At 41.6% G+C, this 16,893-nt stretch overlaps 2 protein-coding genes across 12 annotated transcripts in view; both read right to left on the minus strand.

Annotated features, from left to right (window-relative positions):
* Positions 1–1,844: 1,844 nt before the first annotated feature.
* On the minus strand, positions 1,845–12,966 carry LOC146759638 (uncharacterized). Of its 2 annotated transcripts, XM_085509427.1 has the most exons (7): positions 12,853–12,966; positions 12,518–12,592; positions 11,672–11,721; positions 6,390–6,442; positions 4,898–5,048; positions 3,647–3,758; positions 1,845–2,892 (listed from the first exon to the last, which is right to left on the minus strand). In XM_085509427.1, the coding sequence occupies exons 4-6, from the start codon at positions 6,413–6,415 to the stop codon at positions 3,702–3,704; spliced, it is 234 nt and encodes a 77-aa protein (XP_085365553.1). In that variant the 5' UTR covers positions 6,416–6,442; positions 11,672–11,721; positions 12,518–12,592; positions 12,853–12,966; the 3' UTR covers positions 1,845–2,892; positions 3,647–3,701. The 2 variants fall into 2 exon arrangements, with proteins under 2 accessions (XP_085365553.1, XP_085365551.1); XM_085509425.1 differs by lacking the exons at positions 1,845–2,892; positions 3,647–3,758; positions 11,672–11,721; positions 12,518–12,592; positions 12,853–12,966 and adding an exon at positions 4,069–4,396 and having other exon boundaries at positions 6,390–6,635.
* An 822-nt stretch (positions 12,967–13,788) lies between these two features.
* SFSWAP (splicing factor SWAP) overlaps positions 13,789–16,893 on the minus strand; it is a 36,652-nt gene continuing 33,547 nt past the window's right edge. For all 10 annotated transcript variants that reach the window (XR_014931949.1, XM_085509420.1, XM_015877649.3 and 7 more), the window contains 2 exons: positions 16,713–16,785; positions 13,789–14,204 (listed from right to left, as the gene is read on the minus strand). Coding sequence is in view for 9 of the 10 variants with exons in the window: in XM_085509420.1 (XP_085365546.1) it covers positions 14,139–14,204; positions 16,713–16,785 (139 nt within the window). In the remaining variant the exon portion in view is untranslated. The remainder of the gene's footprint in view (positions 14,205–16,712; positions 16,786–16,893) is intronic.

A 16,893-nucleotide genomic window follows, 5' to 3' on the forward strand; every position in this document is an offset into this window, starting at 1 on the left:
CAAACTTGTTTTTGTCACCACCTTGAGGTTCCTGCTCGCAGCAGATGCCTCATCAGCCATTCAACTCTCAGCTTCATGGCAAGGCACAGCAATGAGAGGAAATACAAAATCAACAAGGCAGCTGCAAACTATCTCCATGTTCTCGCTCTGATTTAATAGAGATTCATGAGGCTCTGCACTAATGCGCAGAACAAAAAGGATTACAGGGCTCTTGCACCTCGCTCACATTTAAGGGAGGTGAAAATCAGCCATCAACATGCAGATGATAAAGAGCACGCAGAATTTATCCCCCAAGATGATCAATGGAAACCAAAGCAGCACCACTTCAGCTGGTGTGGTGCATCCTGGCCAGGTCCTGTGGCTCCAAAGCTCAGCCTGGAGGTGGAGGAGCAAAGTACATGGGCACAGTATGAGGGAAGCCAGGCTGCTTCCCTCCAGACCCAGCCCTTCCCCAGCGCCTTCTCCTTCTACAAATGCATTTTTCCACCAGGATGCCACATGGACCTTGGGCAGAGCTGAGCCATTAGCAGGGTCTGGCTGCTGAACTCCAACTGTCAATGTGGTCAGTGAAGTTTGCAGCAGATGAGAGAGTCCCCTGTGCCAGAAAACACCTCTATGCTCTTTTTTTAACCTTTTTTTTTTTCTCCTTAATTTCCAGATGCAGTTCATTCGCATGAAATGGAGCGTGCCCCAAGAAGGCCTTTCCACCTCGCATCCTCTGTCGCAGGCTCAGGAAGCCATAAAACTGGCTGCTATATATTTTCCTTTACCAGCCAGGAAACCTTGGCTGTCATTCAGGAATGTGCCTGGGATATAACAGTGCCACCGAGCCTAAAGCAAACCTGTGTGTGATAGGATTTATTGGCACCAAAACGGCCCTGAAAGAGCTTTACCGGGACCAGGCTGTGCAGTAATGGGTACAGGATACAGCTACAGAAAGGATCCTGAGCCTGAAACCCCTCATCAGGCAGCAGGAAGGAGACAGCACACGTAATTACCCTGTTTTATTGGTGTGGAAGCTCTCTGCCATAAATTGCACAAGCCTTGTGCTGAGCCGGGGAAGAAGTCCCAGGAACAAAGCCAATTTATTGCCTTGGCTGAGCCATGGGGCCACCAGCCCGCTGCAAGGTGGGGACACTGGTTGTTCTGGGGACACTGACACTGGGGACATGTGCTGCACAAACCACGCTCAGGCTGCTGTAAATAAAGTGGGGCAATGCACAGCGGTTAAACCAGCGCTTTTTTGCTGTCCACATTGAAGACACTGACCTCTTTATGCTCTGCGCATCTCTTATTGAAAATAATGGAGCAGATTTCACCTTTGTAGCTTATTTCCAACGAGCCAGACGCCGTGCCCCTAAATGAATGATAACAGCTGCCGTGCTGCTGTAACTCCCGTGCAGCAAAGCGTGTTGAAGCCTGTTAGCTCCTGTTTGTTCTCAGCACGGATCATTGCTTCTTCCAGCGCTGCGGGAGCCAAAACCAAAAGGTGGGCTCTATGCAGAGGGTTTAATGGCTGCACCGACATTAGTGGGAATGAAGCTGCAGCCAGTGGGCATGAGATGCTCTGCAGGGCACTGGGGATTCCAGAACTGACTCAGGGTGGATCTCAGGTACAGTGGCAGGAGGGGAGCCCCAAATGTCATGGGTTTCCAGCCACAGTTGCATGAGGGCACAGTGAAAGCTCACTGTGCTTATTGCTCAGGTTTGCTCTGTGAAAGAGAGGAGGGCTGCTTTGTACCTCTGAGCTACTGTCAGCCTTAAGCCAAGGACATATAAGGCAAGAATTATTTTGAGCAATTTGAGGATGCTTTTTTTTTGTTGCTTTTTTAAAGAAAAAGAACTTTCCCGGAGCAATCATTTTTTATTCTGCACATGGTCACATTCAATATCACAAGCACAGAGTGCACTTAGGCAAAGCAAAGGCAAAGAAAAAGAAATAATAATTGTGCTTTTTGTCCAGTCCTCCCAATTAACTTTGCAGGCATTTTGTAACTGGGACTTCGTAAAAAAATCCTGAGGCACTTTTTAGAAGCAAGATGGAAAGAGGTTTTTTTTTTCCATCTCACAGGACTTTTCCTTTTCTTTCTCTGCAGCAAAAGCAAACATGTCAATAAATAAGGAATGAATCTCTAAAAACTTTCTTTGACTCAAAGGCAACCTGAAATTATACAGCCTAATTCCTTCCTAGCACTCCAGCCCAGCCGGTGTGTGCGTCATTCCCGGAGGCAAGCACTGCGTCTCCAAAGGACAGTCCATTAACCAGCACAAAAGCCCCTCTTTCTCTTTGACATATCGGATTAGATTGCACGTTGACTCAATGTCCTCATCCCCTCTCAGCGTCAAGTCCTTTAATTCGGCTCTGATTGCTGGCACAAGCAGCAAAGTCCTCTGCAAACATCACTTTTCCTGCACATCTGAAGGTTGGTGATGCAAAAAACAAATCCTGGATGGTCTGATTGTGAAATATTGGCAGAAAAGGAGCTGCTGTCCTCACCGTTGTCTTGGGCTCACTGTTTGCACTGGTATGAGTGTTGGTGGGGAGCAGCAACTCCCATCCCCGCAGCCCCACCTGGCTCCTATTCCTTTGGTGCATGGTGAGAGCACATTGGCAATTTCAGCAAGTCCTTCCAGTTCTCATGAGAGTTCTGTTACAGAGAGAAGAGTCAGATGTCATCTCCTTTGCAAGAAAAGCAAGTGTCGTAAAAAGACACTTGAGCTGTTCTGGTTGTCGTGTCAGCAGCCATGAACGTGTTGGGAAAGTCAGGTCATGGCAAACATCAGGAGGGGAACTGATTTTGTCTTTCAGACTGTTCAGCTTCCCAGAACCCGGGAGTCATTTGGAGAAGGCTTTAACTGGTACAACCTGGCACCAAAACAACAGTGTCGATTCTGGGAGGGTGAAGAAAAAAAAGGGATTATCTGGATTAGCTGTCTGCTGATGGAATTAGACAGAGCTTGAAAGCTGAGAACAGATTTCATGACAAGGAACACGGCAGGCCAACACAGCGTTCTGTCCATGGGACACACATGGCTGGTGCCAGGTGGTACAGGACTGCCTCTATGACAGCATGGCACAGAGAAGTTGTGGGTTTGCTCCAGAAAAAAACATTTCCCAGACCAGAGCTTTTCAGCCACTCGGTTCCCAGCTCTCCCTTCCCAAGAGAAGGGAATGCTAATTCTCCTGCACAAGATCTGATGGCCTCAGACCCCTCCTCCAAACACAGACACCCAAGCACATTTTCCCACTAATTTTCTTCTATCAACAGTTACTTCTCAGGCTTTGCTCTTCCCACATCCCTCTTATTTTTTTTTTTTTTAAATCTCCCATCTGTTAACACCTCTTTTATTATCCCGTGCACTTCTCAAGTCAATGACTGCCATCCACATTCCCTTCCACCGTACATCTGCTGTCGTTTGCAGTTTGGACATATTTTCAGATGCCCGTTTGAAGGCTGCCTTAAAACCTTAATCACATCTGTTTCTCCCAGCCTGAGATAATTGGGTGCTAGAGTCTGCTTCTTTTGCTTATTTTTAGAAGACAAGGCTGTTTTACAGGTGTTTTAGCACGCTGAGGGAGGGAAGAGGAAAAAAGTCAATTATGATCTGAAACTCTCCATGGTGCTTCCCCAACTCCCTGCCCTACCGTGTATTATTGGCTGAGGTGAGAGGATGAGCCCCAGCAGCAGAAAGGTCATGTTTCACCTGTCCCCAAAGTCCTTGTCCTCAGCTACAGCCAGGTCTCCACCACTTCTGTTCTGCAAAGAAAGAACAGAAAATGTTCCAATCTAGGTAATTTTAAAAGAATGCAATGATTATTCAGCAACCTTATGCAAATTAGGGTTTCCTCTGGTACACTTAGCTAATTATGTGGGATTTAAAACTGGAAACGTGACACATTGTTCTACAGCCAGCATCCTGCCCAGTTGGTAATTCTTCTTGAAAAGAAGGATTTAAATAATGAAGAACCATTTGATGTGCCTTTGTGGGTGTGGAAAGAAAGGAAAAACCCACTTCAGATCATGGGAACTTGCTTTGTAGAGGAGCTTCAAACATCAGTTCAGTGATGGCTGCGGCGATGTCTCACTGCTGGCCAGAGCCAACCCACCGCAGTCCTTTGGAGCTGTGACCATGGGACAAGAAGCCCTATTAACTACGTGCCTATTTACAAAAGAACTGAGCCAAAAGGCTGCTTTGCTGCAAGTTATTCAGTGAATTCATTGGCATCGAATCCCAGAACTGAATGCAGATTTCCTGAATCCCTCCAGGTTCTGTAGCATCAAAGACCACCACCAGGAGCACTTGGGTCTACCTGGCAGCTGATAAGCACGGAGGTGCCAGGAAGGCAGCAGAACGGCACCCACCAGCCGTAAATTCAGCTCAGAAGCACAGGCTCCTGAAATAACACACATATTGACAGTAAGAGTTGCATGAGTGCCAGTAAATCTGTCATTAGCGGTGTAAATTAGCACAATTTTTTTTAATAACCATCAGAAAAAAAAAAAAACAACAAAAAAACAAAACTAATCTATACCTAGCAGAGGGTGTAAGACAGGTGAGAGCTGGGTGGGGGAAAAAGCACACTGCCAGTTTTCCACAGAAGGCACTGATTCCCAGGATCAATCCCAAGGGTTTGGGCTGAGCTTCCACCCTGGAAAGCTGCTCTCGGTGCATTAGTGTACACAAATTCACCAGCAGCTCTAGAAATATTTGTACAGGGTGGTGGAAAGGAGTGGGTGGATTTCTCCATTAAGCCACTCGCCTGTAATTTCTTGTGGAAAATTGTGCATCGCTTCAATTCTACCGAGACATATTGAAAGAAAACGAGAAGGTCACCAAAGCAGTTATTAATATTGCACGCGTGTGCAGATGATGGCGACAGCAGGTTGTCACTCACCGAGAGCTGCCAGGGTCCTGAGCACGCACACACACACAGGCTGCTGCAAGTGCTGGCACTGGGTGTGAGGGTTTTGTCTTGGGGGAGGAAGGAAAACAAAGCTTTGCTTTGGATCTGATAAACGGGTCTCTCCAGAGTGCTCTGGGAAGATCTGCAAGGGAAAAAAATATGACAGTCCTGAACACGCATGAATTATGTATCAGGAGCATTTTTAGGGCTGGGGCTTTGGGGGGGAGACAATTTTCAGAATAGGATGAGAGAGGCAGCGTGTTTTTGAAGACTGTAATAATGGTTTAATTTATTATGGAGATGGTCATAAATGCCAGTTTCCTTGTTTGTTCACACTTTGACTGTTCACTTTGCCATTCCTGCCCAATCCCACTGCTCCTGTAGCTCCTCCCTATCCCTACATCCCCACCCATGTTCTCCAGCTGTCCTGTTGAAAATTCCTCCCTCCTCTCAGTCTCTTTCTGACTTTACCCTGATGCTCCAAGGCATTTTCCTAAGTGTAGGCTTTTCCCTTCATGGAGGTGACAGGACTGGCCCATTGTCACGGTTTTTTAGTCAACAGAAGCCAAAAAAAATGGAGTCAGGATCAGAGCTGTGTCACTCACATCCCCTGCTCAACAGCTGTCTGGAGCATGGTGCTGTTTCCTGGCCTTACCCTCCAGATCTTAGGGCTAGTACTTCACAAGACTGGCTTTCTGGTAGCTAACAGGCTCCTCACAACTTCCATGTCTGCAAAAGCAGACTGCCACTGCTCTCATTGGTGCAGTGCAGCTGGGATTCTGCTAACAGCAGTAACAGCAGAACAAAGTACCAGGTTTCAGCTCCACTCACCAGGTTCCTACCAAGAAGGTGGAGACCCCATCACACAATCCATCTGCTGCTGCTTCCACTCTGCCTTGCAGGAGAAAGCACTGGAAAAACTACTGTGATGTGTGGTAATAGTCAGTGAGTGGCTCAGAGTGGAAAGAAAAACTGCACGCTAAAAACCCAGCACACTGATCGTCAAATTCATTGCTGGTTTAAGAGAGCACAGATTGAACAGAATAAACGAATCGCGCCAGCTGCAAAACTTCTGGCAGATGGAGCAGGAAAAAAGCAGCTCAGGAAGCTGGGAATGATCTTCACCTCTTCTGAAGGAGGTATTCCTACAGTGAATATATTAAGAGATGAAGAAAAATCTTCTGCAAAGATGATCTTGCTTCTTTCTCAATGTTTCTTTGAAATAATTATTTCAAACACAGCAGCTCTTGAGAAGATCAATGGCCAGCATTACAAGAATATCTCAGCACAGACAGATCGCTGCTGAAGAAAGAATTATTACCAAGGTTCAACTTTACATTTTTGGTATTAAACAGAGAATATTTACAGCCCAGAAAACTACATGTTTCAAGATCTGAGATGTCATTTTTAGCTATGCATTAATCTTTTAGGTTCACATCAACCACCATCATCTGTTAAGTAAATAGTTATCTTTCCTACCTACCTCCGAGATGCCCTGAATGAATCCATCAGTCACATAAGTCTTCAGTTCTACTGCTGCTGGAAAGAAGAAAAACAACACACTGCAGAAGCCAGGCAAGAGAAGTTTCTTCATAACCCATCACTGAGCCTGTTTTTTAACAATGGGTACAAAACACCCCTTATCTACACAAAGGTATTTAAGATGTAATTGCTATGCCATATTATGGGCATTTGCTATGAGTTTCTAAGACATAAGTATTTAATCTACTTAAAATTAACTCCAAAGTCAATTTTAATGCTGTCATGCAGCTGAAGCTGCAGGCTCTAGCAAAGGTGGAAGAGAATGCAGTTAAAGTTAGAAGTCCCATAGAACATCTCTAATACTCATAAACCTCAACCCATCTCCACACAATTGGAAATGAATTTCACATCAAGTACGGGTGCTTGCATGGTGTCCGAGCATCTCATCTGTAGAAGAGGAGTGCAAACATCTCCCTGTAGTTACTGCTGGCATTACAGTGTTGTCTCCAGGTGATTTTAGCCTTGTTGCATGGTGTATGTACAACAAACTTACGAGGCTCATAGCTTTCAGCAGCAGTCTCCAATCACACACTACAACAGCAGCATCACCTCTGCACTCCCTGCTGGGCTCAGCCTGAGCTTTTCCTCCTTGTCACCTCGGGGCTACATTGAGAGGTCTCTGAATCAGCACAGCACCCTTCAACCCAGGTTATGTATTACTGAGCAAAGCAAACAGTGCAGTGATCTTGATTTTTCTGACATTGAATTGAGCCCTGAAAGTCTGATACGATCAGTATGAGATCACATCAGTAGGCAGTGGGATAGCTGGGATCAGAGCACACTCCCACCAACCTGATGCTCTGCCCACACCCAGTGCTGCCCTACTTTTAGACTGTTCCAATTTCCAGATTCATTTTCTCTCAGATCTCCTGCTTGGCACGTTATTAGGTTGTTGTAGGGAATAATGCTCCAACCTCCTGTTTCAGGAACACGTAAGCTGAGAGGATGGTGACAGGTGAGAGGCACAATTCACAAATAGCTATTAATTATCAAAGCCTTCTGAAAATATTTATCTTAATAAATTAACAGGTAGAAAGCTCAATGTAATTAGCAGGAGAGCCCACAGCCGGATGCTGTGCAGTTGGCCCAACTTTAATTAGCCAAATGGCAACACATTCGTAGGAATCTTGACAACTAAAGGCAGCAGGTAATAACATTCACAGCGCTAAGATAAATTGTGTATACACAGAAATCATAATAAAGTAAAACTGAAGCTACAATGCAACCTCTCAAGAACACTTCCTGCAGATATCCTTAACCCTTTTATGCCCAAGGCCTCACAAGCCTCATACAAATTGCTCTGATTCCAACATGACAGCAGGGAGGTTTCCCCCACTGTTTGGTGAGAATGAACATTTTATCAGCACTACTCAAAGGGAACAAGCTGATTACTTTCTGTGCTGGCAGCAGTTACCTCCCTGCTTCCCACTCAGTGCAGCATTCCATCAGCTTCAGACCCACCAGTAACAAAGAGCTCTTTGCAGCGAGGAAATCAGTCTGTCACGATTTATATTGACAGGGAGAAAGGGACAGACAGACCAGCACTGTGCTAGAAATTAGCTGCTTTAATGTATTTCTTCTCTCCCTTTTGAGTTTTCATGGGTACCTGTAAGCATTGTGAGGTCTCACCATCCTGACAGTCCAATTAAAAGAAAAGTTAGATTTGGAGATTCAGTGTTTTAATACAGGCGCTGCTTACAGCATTTTTCCTCATTATTTCATTACATCAACAGTTGGCAGAATAAAATCCATTTTATCTGATTTGTTGTTCATTGGACTGACTTCCTCTCCGTTTGCAGGCTGCTGACTTTTTGAAAAGCAACATTTTTACACTGCAGCAGCAGCGTTTCATTTTCTTCATAAAGGCAGGGGTTCTGATAGCTGCAGTTACAGCCACACAGTGGAACCAAGCTCTTAGGTATTTAAAGATTTAGCTCTTATCCCTTCCTCCTCTCTTAAATGTATTAAAATCTCCTGAACCCTTGGGTTATCAGCAACAGTTTCTCAAATAGTCCTATGAGTTCTACTGGTCATGTAAGAGCTTAGTAATGTGGGAACCACCAGAAGGCAAGACCCCACACAATGCAGCACAGCCACGCATGCATCCCTTCCTCTCAGCCCCATGGCAGCCAGAGGCCCAGATACCACCAGCTCTTTTCAAGTTATTTTTATACCACTTAGGCTGTAAAATATGGAATATTTTCACACTGTTATCGGAAGCCATGCCTAGTAAACCTACACACGTGACTCAAATTACAGCTCCCACCAGCAAACAGCAACCTCTTTCCATAATGCGGCGTAAGTTGACATGCTGCTCATCCTGAATGCTTTTCAGTGTGCTCATCTATGCGCTCAGAGCTAAAATATCCCTCAAAGAAGGTGGGGAAAAGCAAGAGATAGGCATGCCATTTTTATTTACTGACCCATCATTTATATCTCAGGCCTGTGCAGCATGAACAACAGAAGGATTTGGAAGGTTGTTTTTACAAGTGGTCCATTCTGTAAAGATAACACATTTTCAGGGAGGTTCTGCAGAACCTCCTCACTTCTAATTTCTGTCTAGGCAATGGAAATGGCATTGAAAGCTTTTTCTAACAGAGTGAGCAAGATTTCAGTTGAACTCAAACTATTTGATATGGATAGAAAAAGTAACAGTATAAGAACAGGTAATAGAAAGCTGTTTCTTAAGGTAATACTTAATTTACAGAAGATGGTTGAGAAGCTGCTTTTGTGCTGCTGACAATGCCACAATGAAATCAGTGATTCTTCAGTGACTTAAAAGAAATTGCAGCTAGATTGTACTTTGTTGTGTCTTTTATTAAGGTGTAAAATTCATTACTAGTGAAGGGATAAAAGGAGTAAAACTTTGGTCTTGAAAACAACTGTGTTAAGATGATGTGAGGCCTCTGTTAACCAGGTTTCTAAAATGCAGAGACCTGCTTAGAAACATATTCCTAACTTTCTTAAATCATAACTTCCATTCTGGCCATGGAAGACTGGCAAAGAGAGCAGCACGTTCAGTGAATTTGAAGGTCAGTAGCACAACTATTCTCTACAGCAAGCAGCTGTCTGCACACTGCCTGCAACCTTACCCTTCAGGTTCTTTGGCATCAGCCTTAATATCCAGGGAACTGTCACTGTCACAATAGAACAACAGGTTCTCAAAAAACCATCATAATGCCATCAGAATCATTAAGTTGCCAGAACTGAGCTAATGTCTCTTTGTCAGCTAAAAATCACCAGACAAATGCCATCAGATTTGCCAGCACTGCTCACTCTTTTTGCAGTATTGTCTTAAATTCAACACAGAATATCAATACTTGTCCATTTTGCATCCTTATCTATGATGCCTGAAAATAGAAATAGCTTTAGGATAGGATAAAATATGTGTTTAATTTTTGCCAAGTGTGATACCACTGAAGTCATTAGCCAATATTGGTTCCAACAGGAGATTACGAACAGCAGGACTTGAACGTGCTCCCTTTACAGGATTAATAGATACATGTCTCATAACGCCTTTGTGTGCAGTGACAGCTTGAGGCTGTCAATTTCTGCCATTTCCTGATTAAAAGCCATCAGATAAGCTTACAGCTATTCAAGAAGCATGAACAGAGGATGCAGCTGAGGACAAATAGTTACGTGATGTATGAAGGCTTAAAGCATAGGAAGTTTTTGGCAACGAGATGTGCAGTTTCACATAACATTTTAATTGAATCACATTCTAAGAAGCTGTCAATGTCCAACTATTAGATCTCTCAGATTACATAGCATATTATCATTTTTAAAAAGTATCTTTTTTGAAGGGAAGGGAGTTCAACGAAGGCTGCTTTAGTATACTGGCTTTTTTTCAGCCACTGAGACAATTTCTATTGCCTATTGTAATAAGACAGGAATCATTCACCTTTGGAGTTAATATACCTCTGTAAAGCTATTACAGAGACACACAGGACAGCTTCCCTTGAAACACACAGACTGTAGGGCAAGACAGTTGTTTCAATTCTGATTAAGGTAGCCAGTGTTTGACTGTTAGAACAGAATCACATAACAGTCAACAGTCTCGGAACAGATATCTGGAAATCATTTCACCCTAGCCCGCGGCTCAAAGCAGGGTGAGCTGGAACAGAACTTTCACAAATACGTGCGACTGGGTTCTAACCATCTGCACAGATGAAGACAACAATAGCAGCCAGAGAATTAGACTAGAGCAGAGAGACGCAGCAACAGGACCCACTGCCTTGTACAGGTATGACTGGGAAGATGGATGTACCCACAGCCTGCGTAGCAGGAACTGAAGGGCCAGGGCTGAGCTGAAACACAGCCTCTGATCAGAGGATGCGGGTGAATGGCCCAAGTTGAGCTATTAAGGTCTATTACAATGTTCAGGGCCCTGACAGTGGGGAACACAAATGAGCTCGAAATATATTCCTACTGATAGATTACAGCACTGCTCACAGGGACAGTATGAACGCAAACAGATAACGGACCTGCACAAAAGAATAATGATCATCTATTCTCTCTTTGCTGAGAAAACCATTAAGTTACAAACTTAAAGGCCTTCACTATTCATGATTCAACAGAGTAAACTAGTGGCTTCTTATTATGCAAATACATGAAATGCTTTGTTCTGGGAATATAAAACAAAACAATAGATTGGAGCATCTATAAAGAACCTTTATTCCTCTATGCCATTATTATATCAGACTTACATGTCACATATATTCCCCACAATAACAATCCAAGGGAATAAAGAGGCTTCCCTCCCGTGATCCTGCACCTCTTAGTAGCTCCCTGTTCACTGTGTTGATAACCCACAGGAAGAAGGTTTCCAGGAGAAGACAAGCTGCTACAAGTTTCTAACCCCTCTTGCCTATGTTAATAGGCAGCTTGCTGAAAATAGACTGTAATGCCACTGTAAGACAGGCTTCTCCCACTTCCCAACCTTTCTTTAAATGCAACATATTTTGATAAAAGTCTGTTAATCATTGTACTTGGTGATTTATAATCATTATGCACAAGGTAGGGCACTCAGAGACCCGTGGTCAATGTGCTTCTGATTATTTCCATAGCTTAATGCTGAAATATCTTCTATGCTTACTCAACTCAGACTAGAAAAATACTTATCTTTCCACCAGTCATCCCTGGAAAATGAATTAAACCATTAAAGCTTCCGAAAGGAAGAACAGCCATTACTTTCTCCCTCCTGGTAAAGCCAAACCCCCTGACCTGTTTCTTAATCGGAGTTAAAGGTTGGTTTTCTTCAAGCTTTGGCATATCTGTAAGAGAAAAAAAAGAAAAAAAAAAAGCTGTTATACAAATGAGGGCTTAAGAGACATTCCTACAGTCACCAAGGCTACCACATCCTAATAAATAAAGCAGCATAGACATCCCTGGATTGCATTTTAACAAGAAAACCTGAAGCCTGTGTTATAGGGATGAAATATGAGCATATACAAGACTTCTCTCTGGAAGAACACATTCTTAGAATATATTTTACAAAATGCTGGACAAGAAAAAGCTTGTATCCTTACACTGTTTCAGTGAAGAAATGTATCACACCTGCCACTCATTCTGTGTTGCCTGGGGAAGTCAGCATCTGTCCCTCCCCTGTCTTGCATACTGGGATGTTCCTTACTTTATCACCAGTAGTATTTATAATACTGTCAAGTACCATCAAGAAATCATCACATTTTTTGTTCAGAGATCAACAGCTTGGTATTCAGTCTTAAAAATAAGTCTGTCAGCATCCATCTACATGTGTGGCCATTCTGCCTGTATCAGAAGAAAAAACAAGACAGTACGTCTCCAGAGGAGAGTGTGGCAGTGATCCAAAAATGGCAGATTAGCACCACTTTTAAATTGGTCTGGCAGAGCTTTCTGTAACGTATGTCATGCTAAATGATCAGGATTAATGGTTGCCATGAGATTATCATCTTCATTCAAATTAAAGGTGTTAATACCGCAGAAGTTTCAAATTCACAGGAAAGTAAAAGTGGATTTGTTATAAACAGTCAGGAATTTGCTTTAAGATGACACAAAATCCAGTAGGGTATTTCTCCCACCTATACTCACCTCCTGTGTAATCCAGAGCAGGGAATATTAAGGCAAAATCAAAGACACTCTGCATCAAGAATGATCAGGAATCCTCTGATAGTACACACAGAATAACAAACAAAATACCACATCAGCTGACCATCACAAAGACAGAAACCTATTTAGCAGTTGGGCAGGTATTGGCTTCCAACAAACTGCTCCAATAGCATCTTCCCCCTTACAAGTAATGCACTTTCAGTGCTGAGAGCACATTTAAAAACAATATGAACAATAGAACAGTGTAATGCTGCACTGAATGCTTTCAGAACATGAGGCAAAATTAAAATTAGCAAAGATGACAATGCTTTACTAACCTCATTCCACAGGTCCACTTCTTTGCTTCATGTAGTTAGTCACTGGGTAAGGATGGGAGAAGTTAAGCATACAGTAAACTTTGACTTAAGTAGAAATTTAATCCAAGGACACTTCGCAATTCATTTTCTTCACACAAGATGATATTGCCTTAAATCCAGGAAAACGTGAATTCTAATGTTATAATTTGTTGTCTCATTAAAAAAATTGAGAGTATGGTCTCAGTTGTCTGTAATGTGTGAAGGTTAACAAGTGAGAAAGTGCATGTTTCAAAATTATTGGTGGTGTCAAAATGTTACAACATGAAGAGCTGCAACTGACAACTGATGTGAAATCATGATCAAAGCCAAGACACTGCAGGTATATCTCAACAGCTGTCAGCTTCTTTGTAGAGCCAAGTAGTTCAGTGCCAAACCATTAACTCAATTTGATAGCAGCTGCACTTTGTGTAAGCAAGGTCTCTCAGCTTGAAGGAAAATTAACCTTAAAAGCTCTACACTAAGATCCCCAAATAATCGACTTCTTGTTTCATAACTAACAGGTTACCCAACAGCAGACTGAAGAGCCAATTAGAAAGCTGTCTAGCTCATTATAAATAGAGTATCTTTAGTAACAGGTATTACGCATATACCCCTTAAACTATAAGTAACTACTGAAAATTAGAACAGAACAGTAACTACAATGTGATTACAGATCAGATCACAGACCACTCTAAATAACAGACAGTAGATTATGTCCCCCTTTTCAGAAATCTCCACTATTAACATCCAAGTAAACAAGCATTCTTAGATAATCCTGTGCCTGAAGATAGATGAAAATTATTTTTCATCTTAAGGAAGCTACAGTTGTTATTTCAAAAAGCAGAAAGAAGTAAAGAAAAGAAATCTGTAACTGAAGTCAACCTCAAACAGTTAAGGACTCCACAAAAACTCTGGAGCTAATGAAAGATGTTTCGTTCTTTATTATTGTGTAATACTTTTATCACAGAAACGTAGTATTTACAAATATACACATATAGACTGCTGATCATAAAATGTTACTGAAGAATTAGTCAAAAAATCAATTTACAAAAACCAAAAACTTCCCAAAGATATTCTGCCTGAAAAAATTTAATGAAATTTCAAGGAGACAGTTCTGTACAGAAAGATAGGTTTCAGCTCCTCAAGTTCAGGTAATATTAGAGAAGAGAGTTGTGAACCAAGTGAGCCAGGCTCAGCTGTACATTTAAGATGAGGCAGTTTTAATGTTGTTCTTTTACATAATTTCTTGATGATCAGATCAACAGGTCTCAGGAGGCACTAGTTTGAATGTTTTTGGAAGCTGCAAGCATCGCTCTCACTTTGGCCATAAGATCCTACAGAACACAAGAGAAAAAATGATCAGGCTTGCTTAAGCTTTAAACAAAGATAAAGCATGCGACAAACAAAACAAAACCACCTGCATTAAAGGACTCTAATCACACAAAATACTAGAATTCATGATTACCAGATATTAACAGTCTCCAGGCTAAAGAGAAGAGGAAAACATTTGTATCACAGCAACTGTTTTCATAAGTGTGTTTTCACTACAATGCTACAAAGTGCTCTGCTTAAACAATTAGAGCAGTTTCTAAACAACAAAACACAGAAATCATCTCAACTGAAACAGAAAAAAGTATTATCTTCCTCAAAACTGTAACAAATACATAAAGCTACTAACCAAGCAGGTAAAGAAAGAGCGCAAGTGCTCATTAAGATGAAAGTGCTAACAATTCTTTAACAGAGAGATTTTTGTAAAGCTGAGCCAAAAATTTACATACAACAGCAGCGCTATTTCTACATACAACAGTGAAAGAAACATTAAGACTACTGTAACACAACAGCAATTCTCAATCGTGTCTGAGTACTCAGTAGAAACAGCATTACAAAAGGAAATTCTCATGTAAATGCATCTAATAACTGGGCTGCAAAAAATGATCAGGAAGTAAGAAGTGTTTATCAGTAATGAATCACAGATTACTTAACACGTTTCTTCACATGTGTAATGCAAATAATCCTTAGTATTTTTAAAGCATTTTTCATCTGAAACTCTCAAAACACTCGATTGTAGAATGCAGCATCGCTATTTCACTTTGCAGATGTAAGGAAGTGAATGAGAAAAGATAGAGAAACCAGGGTAAACTAGCAGACTGGCAGCAAAATAACCTTTCTAATGATGAGGCAAATTAAAATTTCTTTGGGCCTTCACAATAAAATCATGCCAAACAAAATTATGCAAGGAAATACCATGGAGATACACAGAAGTCTTGTTCTTCTTCCTGATTTTTTGAAAGCAGTAAGTAAAGTACTGCATTTGAATATAATTTCAAAGCTATTGAACAGATGCATTTTAAACTATACTGCAAGTCAGTGTTTAGTGCTACTGATATATCCTCCTCTTACAGCTGCCCTTTCACAGAATCACAGAAGCATCAAGGTTGGCAAAGACCTCTAAGATCAGCCAGTCCAACCATCCACCTGCCACCAATATTTCCCACTAACCTATGTCCCTCAGTACAACATCTACGTGCTTCTTGAACACCTCCAGGGTCAGTGAATCCACCACCTTCCCTGGTCAGCCCATTCCAGCACGTTTGAGCAATCAAATACTAACCAACAAATACTGTGTCATGAGCAATATTTAACCCCAGAAACTCATGAACTTTACCTATGTCTAAAATCAGTATGTTATTAAAAAGGTAAAGCATCTACTATACTTTTAAGACCAGGACATAGTTAATGTCTCTACTCTTACCAGGAATTTCCATGCATTTCTCTGGTAGCTTATGAAGTGCTATGGTGTCAGTGTTCCATTTTCTTTTGCCAGTGCCTGCACTTCCTATTTGACTGCATATTCTTGTTTATGGTTTCTTTTCAAAACGAATGACATATTTTACGTAAGATATTAGTCTACTAGTATTAAACTCCAATTACTTCTATTTCTCTAGAGGAAGTAAATCTTGGAATGATACAAAGGATAATCTACCCATTAAAAAAAAAGAGAGAGAGAGAGAATATAAAAAGCAATTCTGATTTTAAATTGTAAATTTCCCAAAGCACAATGAAGAGCTTTCCTCCTCTACATTTGGCAAATAGAATGGAAAGAAGTTTAAAATGCATGAAGTTTCTGAGAGGATGAGTGAAATCAAAAGTTTTAAAACAGTTTTTACCAGGCAGTAGCTTTTAAAAAATAAACTGAGTTATTCTGACTAAGAATGGATATCGGAAAAGTGTGATAAGGATAGTGAATGCATTTAGATTATGGCATGCCATACAGACACACATACCTGTTACGGTTGGTTGCAGATAGCTATGCTATGAGCCACAGTAGGCTTGAATATAGCAACAAGAAGTTCACAGGCATAAACAGCAACAAGGGTACAACAAGTAAGCTGTAGCTACTGCTCAGTGCAAAGCATGGAAACTAAAGTAGGTGTAAGAGGACACATCTTTCCTCTACTGACAATACTACAAACTTAAGAGTTTGCCAAGATGTACCTTCGACCTTTCATAAAACTTGTTAAGATCACTACATGGTAAGACGGACTCTCAGTAATATCTGCTGTAGGCAGTAGGTGAACTGTTCAAGCACAATGTGGACTTTCATATCTTAGCAGTGGATGTACTGCACCATGATGAGCATAGCTTGATCTTTAAAGGCTTAATTAAACTTGAAAAGAGAGCAGCTACATAAAGCAACAAAATTGCTTGTCTCATAAACAAAGAGACTGACAATAAACATGTCTCTATATTGTATGCAAAGCTAGAACTGCACAATGTATTAAGAATTTCCTATGATGGACACACATAATTAAGTAATACGCTTTAAATCTGTCTACTTGTACCTGAGTGATTTTACTCTGCACTGAAGACACAATCGCTGAAGAGATTTGGCCATCTTTTTCCTGAGAAACTCCCCTAAAAAGTACAATCAGAATTAGAATTCCATAGCATATGTTTTCAAAATGCATTTCGCTCATCATTACAATTTGGAGCACCACTGTACAACTACCTCATGCATTAGTC

This window comes from Coturnix japonica, chromosome 9 (genome assembly GCF_054131305.1).
Source record: "Coturnix japonica strain WE chromosome 9, WE-NBRP24, whole genome shotgun sequence".
Taxonomy (NCBI): Eukaryota; Metazoa; Chordata; class Aves; order Galliformes; family Phasianidae; genus Coturnix; species Coturnix japonica.